At 62.2% G+C, this 13726-nt stretch overlaps 1 protein-coding gene across 9 annotated transcripts in view; it reads right to left on the reverse strand.

Moving 5' to 3' along the window:
• PRR5 (proline rich 5) overlaps positions 1 to 13726 on the reverse strand; it is a 51079-nt gene that overhangs the window by 19761 nt on the left and 17592 nt on the right. For 3 of the 9 annotated variants that reach the window (XM_032646513.1, XM_032646512.1, XM_032646516.1), the window contains exon 2: positions 5676 to 5795. In XM_032646513.1, the coding sequence (XP_032502404.1) occupies positions 5676 to 5785 (110 nt within the window). In that variant the 5' untranslated portion in view covers positions 5786 to 5795. Of the gene's footprint in view, positions 1 to 5675; positions 6065 to 6689; positions 6774 to 11793; positions 12017 to 13726 lie in introns of those variants that run through there. The other 6 variants (XM_032646518.1, XM_032646519.1, XM_032646514.1 and 3 more) reach the window with 5 other exon arrangements.

Below are 13726 nucleotides of genomic sequence, written 5' to 3' on the forward strand. Positions count from 1 at the left end.
AGGCGGAGAGGCCTAGAGGTGGAGCTCTGCCCTTTCTCAGGCCCTACCCTGCTCTGGAGCTGCCTCTGGAGCCTCAGAAATCAGAGAGGGGGGCAGGCCCCCGCCAGGTGCCCTCCTCACCCTCTTACTTGGTGTCCCCAGAAGGGCGACCCGGACCCCGAGAGGGGCTGGCACTTCCTCGAGCCCGTCGCCCTGGTGTCGAGGCCTGGCTCTTTCTCAGGAGCTGGCCTGTGGGCGCGGGTGGGCGAGGGTGGGCGGAGGCGCTGGGCTCCCCCGGTGTGCCCGCCTGGGCTCCCACCCCGGACAGCCCAGGCTCTAGTCCCCCCTCTGCCCTGTCCATCCAAGGGTGATCAACCCTTGGGTCGATAACAAAGCCCTGCTGTGAGCCACTGGAGAGAGAGGAGGTGGGGTGGGCAGAGGAGAGGCCCTCATGTGACTTATCCCCCCAGACAGAAGTGCAACTCGGGCCCGGGGCCTCCAGCATCCTCATCATTAACCCAGGGGCCCACGGCCAGCCCTGAGAGATGAAGCCCTGCTTCGCTCTGCTCCGGTCGCCCTGGGGGAAGCATCCACAGGCGTCCTCTTCACGCCCAGGTGAAGGCACAGGGGAGGCAGGCGACTCGGAACCCAATGCAACCCCCTGCCTGGCCTCAAGGTGACCCTCTGGCAGATGTGGGTACCTGAGGGCACCACTCTCAGGCCTGCGGGCCGTTCCCATGCTCACCCTGCTTTCAGTGCCCTGGCCCTGGCTTACACGCCCCCTAATTCCCACCCCTGCTCCTCCCTGGGCTCCAGGCAAGAACTCAGAGCTTTTCTCCAGAGCCCCACCAGCCCAGCAAGGCAGACGCCTGACTGCGCTGACCCCCCCCGTCCCGACAGGCTGCAGGGGGACAGCTGGGTGCCCACGCCGCCCCCATGGCTGCCTGGCCGCACAGTCCCACCCGTCCTGCTGGAGGGCAGGTTCTGGACGCTGGGCTGGGGGCCGGGAGGTGGAGAGCGGATGGCCCTGAGCCCCGACTGCTGGGAGAAGTGAGGGCCCAAGGCGCAGGGCGGGGAGGGAGGGAAGCCCAGCATACGAGTGTCCTCTGGCTGCTGTAACCAAAGCCCACACACAGCGGCTGCAAGGCAGCCAAAAGTTGGCTTTTTACAGCTCTGAAGCCGGAAGCTGTGTCAGTGTCACAGGGCTAGAATCAAGGTGCGGCTCCTTCAAGGCTCCGGGGGAGAGTCTGTTTCCTGGCCTTTTCCAGCTTGGTCAGGACTCCCCCCTCCATCCTTAGAGCCAGCAGTGAGGTGTCCTCAACCTCTCGGTTCCCATCCTCACGTCTCCTTCTTGAACTCTGACCCCTGGGCCTCCCTCCCATTAGCACCCTTGTGGTGACACTGGGCCCACCTGGACCATCTCCCCATCTGAGGATCATTTACTTAACATCTGAAAAGTCTCTCTTGCCGCGTAAGGGAACGTATTCACAGATCCCCAGACATCTTTGAGGGCCGTGACTCTGCTGACCACTCCCAGACCGCCTCAGAGCGGCAGGGGGTTCAGGACCCAGGCCCGACTCAGAGCAGGTTGTTCGTGAGGGTTGGCCGGGAAGCCAAGCACCGGCCCCCCACTGGCCTCCACCCCCCAACTCCCAACCAACTGGTCACCCTGAGGGCTTCAGCCAACCTCCTCCGGCCCCTGAGACCCCATGAGGCGGTGGCAGAAGCTCTGGACTTAGACCTGGGCAGTGCCCACACCTCTGGACCTCAGTATCCCCATCTGCAAGATGGGGGTAGCAAGTCCCACCTTGAAGGCCGTTGCGGGGATGAAAGCAGCTCCTCCATGCCTGGGGTTGGGACAGGGCCCGGCAAAGGTCAGGGTCGGTGGGCACCGCCGTCCAGGGGATAGAGCAATCACAGGCCCGGAGGAGATCTAGGTGCAGGACGCCCTGTGGGCTTTGGCCAGCAGTGGCCCCGTCCAGGACCAGGGACGAGCAGACGAGGAGGGAGGGCTGCACCTCGGGCTCTCACCACCGACCCCCGCCCCGCCCGGCCCCAGCAGACACCAACTCACACGTGTCCCTGGGCAGCGGCTTCAAGTCAGGCCAGGGTTCAGGCTCAACGTGAACAGGGGCTCTTGGTCAAGTCCCTCTCCTTCTCTGGCCTCAGTTTCTCTGGATGCTAAGGACCATCTGCCCGGCCTCGGAGGTGGTCCCGTGGGAACGAGAGGGCGCGCGCTCCACCTGCGCGGGGCCTCTGCTCTCACAGCCAGAAGGCGGGTGGGCGCCAGGCTCACCAAGCCCCAGGCATTCGGGCAGATCCAGGCCTGGCAAGGAGTAGGGCTCCATAATGGTCTACACCCTCTGGCCCAAACGCAGGTACAGGGGACTCCTGCCCGCCCCCCAGCGGGCCCCTCAGCTCAAGTACATGACCTTCGTGCAGCTGGAGGCCTGGCACACGCGTGGGGTGCACACCCGGCGAGGAGCTAACTGGGGCCAACACAGGGACAGACAGGGACACGACATGCCATGCCTGGGCCATTCGGGAGGGAGGGGATCAGGGGCTCCAGGTGGGAGTGACAGGTGAGCCTTCTAAGCCAGCCCTGTGTCCTCCCCTCTGCAGTGCCGGCACTGGGCCGGGCACAGGGGACAAACCCGCCCCGTAAAGCAGCAGCAGGGGCTTAGGAAACAGCTTCTGACGGTTCTGTTCTAGTTTCCGGTTTGTGAGCGTGGCCCAGCCGGCCGGCAGCCCGGCACCCAGCACTCACACCTGCCCTGCGCACGTGCAGAAGGGAGCCCGGGCCCCCTCTGTGTGTGCTCAGCACCCGCGCTCCCCCGGTTTATCCTCCTCTCAGCGCTCAACACCACCCGCTCGGACCAGTGCCGGAGAGTGAACGAATGAACGAATGAACGAGTGGCTAGGTGAGTGCGCGGATTCCACTATCACAGGAGCAAGCTATGTGTTTTGCCCCAGGTCCAGATGAGGGAACAGATGAATGAGGCATTTAGGGGATGGACCCAGGGTCCACTGTAGTGGGTTGAACAGTGTCCCCTAGAAATTCATGTCCACCTGCTACCCCAGAGCTTATGTGGAAACAGGGTCTTTGCAGATGTAATTAGTTAAGAACCTTGAGACCAAGTCATCCTGGATTTGGGGTGGGCCCTACATTAGGTGGCCCAATGACTTTCTAAGAGAAAGGAGAGGGAGGTTTGGACACAGACAAGGTGGCCAGATGAAGAGCGAATCGGAGAACGGGGTGATGCAGCCACAGGCCAAGGAGCCACTGGGAGCTGGAAGAGGCAGGAAGGCGCCTTCCCTGGAACCTCCAGAGGGAGCGAGGCCCTGGCGACGCCCTGATGTGGGGCTTCCGGCCTCCAGCGCTGTGGGAGGACGAACCTCTGTGGTTTGAAGCCACAAGTTTGCCGCAATTTGTTACGGTTGCCCTGGGAGACTAACGTGGTCACGTGGAAAAAGGGGGTTCATCTTGGACTCAAAATAAGGAGTCTACAACCTAGCAAGGCAGGACCTGTACTGTCCCGCCCCCCAAGGCTGTGTCCTGGGGGGCCCTGGCAGGGAGTACTGCGAGGATCGGGGCTGGGCAGCTAGGCAGCGACCAGAAGAGGCCCCGACCTCCCCATGGTACCTGCGGAACGCTGGCAGGGAAGGCACTGCCCCTCCCTGGCTCAGGGCCCCCTCTGCCCAGGGAGAGCGGTGGCTCCGCTCTGCGGCGTCCACACGGACAGGCTTCCTGATCCTCTCTGCGTCCCCCTCTGCACCTCTATATGGGGCGTGGTAGTCATAACTCCCTCCCTGGGCTACGAAGGGCACCAAGGGCCGTGAAGGGGCCCGGCACACAGGAGTGCAGCATGGCAAGTGGGGCTGACATGGGTCCAAGGGCTGGGCGGCTCAGAGCCTTAGAGACGCCGGCTGTGGGCCAGGCCGCTGCCCTGCAGTCTGCCCGGCCAAGGCCCTGCAGTCTGCCCGGCAAGGCACAGGATGGCACTGAAGTTTGAAAGTTCCTTTAAGTGAGAAGCAGTGGGGGGGACCCAGGTGGCCTCTCCCTACAGGCACCTCCCTGAGCTCCAGAAGACTCCGAGCCTACCCCAGGGTGCCCCCACCTCTGCCTGGAGAACCCCTCAGCAGGAGAAAGCTGCTGGTGGTGAAAGCTCAGGGACCAGCAGACACCTGAGGGCCCCCCCAAACCCTGTCCCTACAGGCCCTCCCTGACACGAGTTTGTCCCCAGCACGAGTTTGAGCTTGAAATATACGTTACGGAGGCCCTACCGCCAGGCACGTGCTGAGGACTTCAGTAGAGATCTTCACATTTAATCCCCACAATGGCCCATTTTACAGAAAAGGAAATTAAGGACCAGGGAGGCTAAACAGCTTGCTCAAGGCCACGCAGCAGGGAAGAGGCAGAGCTGGGATTTGAACTAAGTCTGTTTGGCTCCTTGCGCTAAACCACGGCAGAGAAATGAGGAGGGAGACCGCTTCTCTCCGCAATTCTGCGAGAGGAGGAAACGCCTCCGAAGGCAGTGTGCAGTCACCGGGCTGATGTTACCCAGCGAGAGTCCTTCCGTCTCTGTCCCCACACCGGTCCTGTAAGAAGGAATGTGCACGCCCGCTGACCGATAGGGAAACTGAGGCAGCCTCGTCCCAGCGCTCAAGCAGTTCGCAACTTGGCAGGGGGCAGAAGACAAGCACGCGACTGGACGACGGCGTCCTGCCTAGTGCACAGAGGAGGGTCTCAGGCGGGCAGCCCTGTGCCCACCATGACGCTCATGAAACGACTGATGGACAGAATAAATGAGTGTCCACACTGACAGCTGGTTTTCCGATGGCCAAGACCACAGACGGTCGAGCATCTGGCAGGGTACTGCCGGGTGCGTGCGGTGACGGGGGCAGCATCCACAGCCCCCTGGATAGCCTGCCCTACTCTCTTCTCCTGCCCTCCCATTTTCCTTTTGGTGGAAATATCTATTGCTGAAAAGAGCTCATGAGCAAACACGGTGGGGAATCCCACGAAATAAATCGTCTCTTTTCCGGAGATCCCAGCCTTGCTCTTCAAACCAAGTGGGAGGGGGTGGTGGGACTTCCCACGCCCCTGCTTGTCTGGGAAGGGCCCGCGGGGGGAAGGTCGTCTAAAGAATGCCGGGCAGCTGCTGCACCCCTGCTGACAGCTGGGAGGGCAGGGGGCCGCTCAAGGGAAAGCCACCCGCCCACTGCCGACCAAAGGGACCTAAACGCAGAACAGGAAGCGCAGCGGCAACCCACCGACTGCGCCCGCGAGGCTTATCTGCGAAATGGGATAAATACTTCCTGCTCTATTTACCTCCCAGGTTGCCATGAGCACTGGAGCGAAGACGTGGGAAGACCCCGGGGGGAGGGCGGGGGAGGCTGGCTCGCAGGATCCAGGCCCACCCCACCACCCACCCGCTGGGCGCGTTGGGACCAGCCCCGGGTCCGCGGTCTCGTCCCTCCGTTCTAGAAACACGTTGCACTAAACTTCCCTTCCCGTCCGCACAACTCCGGCGGAGCAAGTTCTCTACTAACTGTAAAGTGCCGCGCTGCCCCCCAGCACAGTTCCTCGCAGGGGGCAGGCCCTCGCCCGCGGACCTGCTCCAGGGCTCCCCCTCCCCTGGCTCTGGCACCCGGGGCCAGCGGCCCGCGGGCCGGCCGGGAGGGCGCGGCCTTACCTGTTCCAGGTGGCGTTGGCGCAGGCCCGGCGCTGCTGCGTGCCCCGCTCGTCCGCGGCGGCGGCGGCCGGCTCTCTCTTGCCCAGGTCACTGAGGCTGGGCGAACTCATGAACTTCAACCTGCGGAGAGTCCTCATGGTGACCCCGGCGACAGGCTCCGCGCCCACGCGCGCCCGGCACCCCGCCCTGCGCCACGCCGCGCCGCGGGCCCCGGCCGTTGCGGCGCCCTCTACGAGGAGACTTGGGCAAAAGCAGGAAGCCGAGCGGCCCTCCAGGGTCCCGCCCCGGCCCCACACCTCCGCCCCGGGCCCCGCGCCGGCCGCCCCGCCAGGTTAATCATTGCTCGGAGCGGCCGCAGCGTGGAGCTCCCAGAGCGCAGCTGGTAGCGCGGACTCGGCGCTAAACGGGCCCGGGGGCGGGGTTCAGGGCCGGAGGCGGAGCACGGCAGGCCCCGGGGGCGGAGCAGGAGAGGGGCGGAGCCGAGGCGGGGCCTCAAGAAAGAGGGCGTGCGCAGAGGCGGGACCAAGCTGGGCGGGGCCACGAGCTGGGGGCGGGGCCGGGGCCTCCGCGGCCTCGGCCGCCGCATCCCACTCGCCCCGCCCCTCCCCCAGGCAACCCGAGTCCGCCCTCCTGGGGTCGCACTCTGGCCCCCTCTGTCCTTCCGAGGGCCACCAGTGCCCACAGAAACCAACACGGACGACCGCACAATCCAACCCCAAGCACCCACCCAGCGCCGGCTCCTGCGGCCACACCCACACGCCGCTCAGCTTCGTGCCCGCTCCCAGACCCCTAGTGCAGTGGTTATCTTTCCCCTTCTTGCCATCCCTCCCCACAAAGGCTGTGCCCACACAGATCCCTCAGGACCCCGCCACGTGGACACAGACTCCTCCGTGGTTATCACGAAGACTGGGTCGAGGTCTTCAGCCCATTTTCCAGTTGAGGAAACTGAAGCTCAGAGGGTGAAAGAACTTGCCCAACGTCATGCAATCCACAAATGGCAAGGCTGGACCTAACTCAGGCCTCCTGAGCACACGGCAGGTCACCCCTCCGGCTCCGGGGTCCCCGTGGGGCTCCCTGCCCCCTCCATCAGACAGAGCAAGGCAGTGTTGCCGCCCTCCCCTACTTCCTTCATTTCTTTCCTGAAGCAATGCCTGTGTCACCAGAGCACGGGCCTCGTGTCTTCCTATAAATGCTTCCTGCGTGAATCAGAGGGGGAGAGGAGGGGCCAATCCTAGAACCTCAGCATGGGAAGTGTGCTCTGAGGCCCCCCAACCATGCTGTACAGAAGAAGGAACGGAGGCCCAGAGGCCACTGGGTTCCCGGTGTCCTCTATGCCAGGGTGTGTGCATGAGATGCTCCTCCCCAAGGGCAGAATCAAAGCACCTGCCCCCCGGGCCTTGTGGGGCTTGCTAATTCAGTCTGACACAGCATAGGTCGATGTTATCGTCCCCACTCGGAGACAGAGATCTGCTCCTCGGTGTGGAGGAGGTGGTGCAGGGGGCCTGGCTCAGCCCCCCAGGCCGGGGCTCTTTCTGCTGAATGCCCCAGGCAGGGTGGGTTGCCAAGGCCAGGCCGAGCAGCCAATGAGCCTCTTTTGTGGCTCCAGGAACCAGGAGAACCTCATATAAGGTGTATGAGACCCTGGTGAGGAGACGTCCAGTGAAATCAACCAGCATTTTCCGAGCACCTACTGCGTGCCAGACATTACCCTCATCCTAGGGGGGCAGAGTCATGCCTGGCAAACCCCGACCCTGAGCTCCAAATCGAGGGAACAGAGACCTTTGACTCCCCCAGAACCCATAATCCCCAAGGCCGAGACCTGCGTGACTCGGTGTGAGTGACAGACCAGGAAGGACTGAACTCTCAGTGAAGCCCCTGGTGGTTTCTCGCCCTTTTAGAAACTTCTGTGGACCCCGTCTACTCCTTCCACTTCCACTGTCACCTTCCCAGGCCAGGACAACAGACACTCCCTGACCTCTCTCCCCGGGGCCACACAGGTCACCGGACAAGCCCATCCTCTGGGTGGTGGCTGGAGTGGTCTTTGGTACACTCACACGCCCCTGTGCTTAGAGCTCCCGTGTGTTCCCACTGCCCCGAGAATCAGGTCCAGAGCCTGGAGTCCAGAGCCAGAGCTTGGAGGGCCTTCCCCGCCTCTCCTGGCTCCCCCATCTGACTGCCTTCACCCTGGGTTAGGCTCAGGGGTTGCCCTCTGGTCATCTGGTGAGTTTTCCATGCGATGCCATAAGCCAGGAGGGCTGGGACTGTACTAACTGGTTCACCAGTACATTCCTGAGCCCAGCATGCAGTAGACACGCAGTAAATATTTGGTTAAATGGATGGATAAGCATCTGTCTCACAGGCAGGAAGGGATTCAATGCTTTGTAAAAGGTGCCACACTGGACAGAGATAGAACCACTGTTACTGCTGGTGTAAATGCAGCAGAGAACCCCCGGGATTGGCTCAGACCCCGGGTGGACGGGATAAAGGATGGTTTCCCGAACTGGAGGCAGACTCTCGGGGGAGGGGCTGGCTTCGTTTGCTTGGCACCCTCGGGTGCGAAACACTCAACCACCGGGAGGGCCTGGCTGGCCAAAGCAGCCAGCTGAGAGCGGAGGGAGGCTGGACTGCTCTGGATGGGGAATCAAGGGAAAAATGGAGGTGCGTGGTAAGGGCAGCCCACGGTGGGAGGGCAGGAGAAGACAAGAAGAGGAGGGGCTGGGAGAAGAGGCCAGCAAGAAATGCCAGAGGTGGGGATGGCTGAGGGATTTAAAAGCCATGCACACTCAGTGTTAAGGAATTAGCTTTAGCTGCCCCCTGAAGCCAGCCGCAGACTTCTGTAAGATCCGTCTACACCCAACAGCCCAGTACTGGGAGTGTAGTGGAGACCCAGGCAAAAGTGCCACTGCCCTGTGTTTGGGCTGGCGACAGGCAGGGAGGGGCACGGGGCGGGGGGGTGGGGGTGCTGGACAGCCAGAGGAGCAGCCAGCCCCCAGGGCCAGAATCTGAGGCCAAGGCCAGAAGGAGACAAACCCTCCCACCCCTCAAAGCAGGGGGCAACTGGATGGCCGATGGCCAAGTCCAGCCCTTAAACGTGTTCCACACAGTTGGCAGTGCGGGGAAAGAAAACAAAAAACCCCAACTGCATGCAGCCAAGGTTTTACAATGGAGAGGCTGACATAGAAACCCTGATTTCTGGCTTCCTGGGAAGCATCAGATGACCGGGCCTCCGGGGCCTGAGGCCCCACGTGACAGCTCTGGCTGAGCTGCTGCCCCGCAGGCAGGCACGGGCCCTCCACTCACTTACAGAGCCTTCCAGGCCAGATAAGGGGTTGGGGATTGAGCAACTGTATGGGGGGAGGGGGATGCTGCGCTGGGCCCATGTGTGTCTGGCACTCAGGGATGGGAAATGCCCTCCATTCAAGGGACTGGGAGACGGGGGTACCCATCATGCACCCCCAAAGCTGCCAGAGTAACCCTGCTCCAAGAGCCGTGCCAGGCCTGACGGCATCAGCCATGTCCTCTCCTTCAGGATCCAAACTTCATTCCAACCCCTCCCCGACCAGTGGGGTGTCAGGAGCTGGTACAGGACCCTGGTCACTAAGGGGGACCGCCCCCCCGCAGGGCTCTTCCTTCTGTTGGGAGAGGGAGCCCTCGGTTGGGGGACCAGAACTGGGGTCCACTGGCCCTGCCACCAAGTCAAATGACCTCTAGGGCCTCGGTCTGCCCGTCTGTAAGATGCATGGGGTAGAGAGTTGAGGGACAGGGGAAATGAGACCCCATAAAGCCTTTCAGAGGCCATGTGCTCCCCGTAGATGTGGCAGGAGATGGTGACCTAGGTGTCTTTGGTCCCTGAGGTATGACTGTGCTGGGGAGCTGGCCAGAGGTTTTGTCTTCATGGGCACCGCGCTAGGACTGGCAATGACCTTTAGGATGGGCTCAAGGCACTGGGACTTTCTTTGCATCAGGAAGTCCCCTGGGGCTGGTTCAAACCCCAGTCAGGATCTTTGGGAGTGGGACCTGGGATCGCTCAGGAGCATCTCGGGGACTCTTGCGTGATTCCCTGGGGTCTGCAAACCCCCGAGCCTGGCTCAGCCCCTCACGTCACGGATGGACAGCCTGACGCCTGGGGACAGGACTGCCGTAAGTCCGTGCAGCTCTGGAACCCAGGCCTTCAGACCTCTAGGCCACCGGGGTGAGGACACGAGCGGGGAAGAGACAGCCACCAGCTCTGTCACCCTCTTGTCCCTCTCTCGGGCGCTGACTTCAGCCGGCCGCTCCCTGCCCGCCCCAGGCCTGCCCACTCGAGGGGCACGTGCGCCCCCTGGTGGCGAAGGCTGGTGCTCCCCACAGCTGCCTGGGAAAGTCCCTCCTGCTGGTTGGGGACCCCCCAGGGCCTGGACACCCAGGCAGGGGCTTGGCAATGTGCCGGGCGCAGGGAGCCATGCGGGGAGTGCTCGGCCCATCCGTCCCTTCTCTGGGATGGACGGGGATGGGGACACACCTGCCCCATGATGGGCTGAGGTGGGACGAGACCATTCACGTAGTCGTGGGGTGCACGCCAAGGGCTTGCTTACTGCCGGCTGTGACGGTCGTACTGCAGAAAGAAGATTCCTGAGTCAGGGCTAAGCCCAGGTCACCCTCAGTGACTCCAGCCTGGTCATCTCCGAACGCTTTGCAACGTGCCGGTTCTGTCCCAAGGCTGGACGGCCGGTCCTCCTCCAAGGCTGGATGGGCATCGGCCCACCAGAAGCAACATGTGTGGCATTTCATGAATGGGGGGACTTACAGATGCTCACCGTGCCAAGCCTGGGTTGGGGACACCAACACCAAAGGTGGGTGGGTCCTGCCCTCACGGTGCTCCGGAGGAAAAGTTCCTTTCAGTGGCTTCCGAGCCAGTGCCAACCGTTATCACCCCGACTTCAGAGATGGGGACAGTGAAGCCGAGTGGGGTTAAGCTACCTGCTCGAGCTGTCAGCTAGAAAGCGTGGGAGCGGGGACACTGTGCTCCTGGGGGACGAAGCCCACCTCCCCAGTGCTTTAATAAACGCTGAGCACCTACTACATGCCTGGCACTGTTCTTGGTGTCGGGAATACAGCAGGGGACATGAAAGACAGGGTCTCTGCCGTCATGGGGTGAGCTCGCCGTCCCATCCTAGCTCTGTCATCCGACACCTCCTGACATGTTCATGGTCCCCTCAAGTCTTCTCTCTACCAGCTGAGCCCCGACTCCCACACCCCACGGCCACCAGGACCCCTCCTGGAGCCCCTTCCCCACACCAGTGGTCTCCATCCTCTGCTCTCAGAACACTCCCCTTTCCTTTCACTCTGGATCCCACTCCTGGGGTGGGTCAGGGGGCTCGGATCAGCAGAGGTCCCTGTTCTTAGATCCCACAGGGCATCCACGGGAGACTCTTTCCAAGCCTCAGTTTCCCATCTGTAAACGAGGTCTCAAGCAATCAGTCCTCAAGGCCCCTCCCGGGCGGGTGTTGTGTAACCCTGATTCTGGTCTATAAATAGGTGCGCCGTGGCGCAGTGAGGGGAGTAGAGCAGAAGCACGGCACAGCAGAGATGCCAGGCTCCACGGCCCCCCGAACCGGGTCTGCTCCCTGCTCGGCCACCTCCCCTGCAAGCTCCTCAGCCCCCTGGGCCTTGGACCCCTCTGCAGAATGTCCCTCCCAGCGTGAGCGGCACCCACCCTTCAATTTCCATAGCAGTTCCACCGGGAGGGAGCTGCTCTCATCAACCCAGTTTACAGGTGAGCCAGGGGCGCCCCTGGAAAAAGCGATGGGTCCAAGGTCACGTGGCCTGGCCAGGGATTCAAACCAGCTGGCTTCGGCGTCTGGACGTTTGCTCAGTGACCTCCTACACTAATGAGGATGTGCATGTCTGCCCGGGACCCAGCGCGGAGCAGGCCCCGAAAAAGCAGCAGCCACTACTTCCTTCCTTTCAGCGATGTCACGAGAAGAGGCAACACTGACGCAGGGGGGCCACCACCACCCAGGTGCCTCCTGTTCGGAAAAGGACCCCACCTGCCCCGTCCAGCTCTGCACGACTAACTTGAAGACAGGAGAAGCAATCTGCCCGCTGGGCTGAGTCCTGGGGCACCCAGACTGCTCACCCGGTGTTGCTCCCAAAAGACACGCTGGAGTCCTAACCCCTGGTGCCTGTGAACTCATCTGGGTGTAGGTCTCTGCAGCTGTGCTCAAGCTGAGACAAGATCATACCGGAGTCGGGTGGGCCCTGCAGCCAGTGACTGTTGTCCTTATGAGAAGGCCACCTGAAGACACAGAGATCCAGGCACAGAGGGAAGACAGCGATGTGGTGGCAGCTACCAGCAGAGGCTGGAAGAGACGAGGAGCGATCCTTGACCTGCTGACACCTTGATTTCAGACTTCCAGCCTCCAGAACTGTGAGAAAATCAACTTCTGTTTTAAGCCACCCAGTGTGTGGCAACTGGTGAAAGCAGCCCTAAGACACCAGTATACTGCCTTTCCCCAGACAGGGCCTGCACTCCCCCAGACTCTGGCTTTGACCTCCATGTCCAGAAAACTCCCACATCCAAACGTGGAAAGGTCAGGCCCCAAAGCTCAGCAAACTGGAGGCACCCTCATCTCCCTACTCCCGACTTCTTTAACAGGAGCACACAAACTCCGGGAGACGGGTGGTGACAGGTTACTTCTGGCGAAGGCATCGTGGTGTGGCCCCTGAAGGATAACAGAGCCGGGTCCGCATCTGCCATTCCTGACCTGGATAAATGCAGCTGCCCTGCAAGGCGGCCCTGCCACCGTCCCCACTGTGCAGATAGGTGGACTGAGGGCACACAGGGCAGAGCTGGGCGGACTGGGCTTGATGTCCAGCTTTATATCCTCCCCAGGCACTTTCCTGGCCAGCAGCCTTTTCTTAGAAGAATCGGAAAGAACAAGTACCGCTCAGGACATCAGAACTCACACTGATAATGAAAAGCCCCAGGAGAAGGAGCCTGAGATCGTGGACCAGGTTGGTGGCCATGGGAGCTTTGGAAGCGCCTTTCCACGTATTCTTCCAAACAGCCCCGTGAGGCAGGAATGACTAGCTCCAGTGGGGGTGGGGGTGGTGGCGGCTATGTTCTTGACTTTGTAAACAAAGCCCAAAGAGCCCAGAGGGGAGGTGATGCGGGGTCAGCTGGGCTCTGCCAAGTCTAAGGCTTCGCTCCCAGGGGAGGGGCATCCCCCCAGGACGGCGCTCCTCTCGCCATCCTCCCGCTTCTCCAAGGCCGAAGTTCACAGTCCACGAAGGGATGCATTTAATGCAGGAGAAACGGTTGCGGAGATTTGCTGTAAGGTTTTGGTGGGGGAGCGTCTCCTCCTAGGGGTGAGAGGTACCCCTTACTGAGGGCTCACCCCGGCCAGCCTGGCCCACGGTCCCCATGGCAACCCTGCCAGCTGGGTTGCCTCTTCCTCCACTGCAGATGGACGTTGAGGCCACAGATCCTGTGTCACCTACCAGGTCACACAGGCTGAGAGAGGCAGGGCCAGCATAGATGCAGGGGTCCCTATTCCAGTCCCCGGCTTCTTCCATGGTGGGCCGTGGACAGAACCCAGGCCTGCTCCTGGAGGAGACTGGGACCATCCCCGCCCGAAGCCTGGACGGGTAGCACCCCCTTGCTGTCCCCCAGCCCCTGCAGGGCCAGCTAGCGTAGGCCCTGTCCCTGTCCCTGGAGCCTGCCCACCTCTGGGCCTCGAAGGCTCCAGACTTCACCACCTCCCCTGCCCCAGACACGGCCTCCTGGCCTCACAGCCTACGGGACTCCACCCTGCTGCTGGCACACTCACTCTGCCCCCCAGGTGTGACCTGTCCGTCTGCTCAGCGGCTTCAGCCGAGGCCCCTAGCCTGCAGGATGAACTCCACGTTTCCGGCAAGGTGTCCAAGACCTCCACAGTCTGGGCGTGGCACTCATCCTCCCACCTCTGCTGTGTCTCCCATGAAGCCCCTCTAGGCCCCGTCCTGCCACCCCCAGCCCCCGAGGAGACAAAGCAACCACTGTCCTACAGCCCTTCTGCCTGCTTCCCACC

Source organism: Phocoena sinus, chromosome 10 (assembly GCF_008692025.1).
Source record: "Phocoena sinus isolate mPhoSin1 chromosome 10, mPhoSin1.pri, whole genome shotgun sequence".
Taxonomy (NCBI): Eukaryota; Metazoa; Chordata; class Mammalia; order Artiodactyla; family Phocoenidae; genus Phocoena; species Phocoena sinus.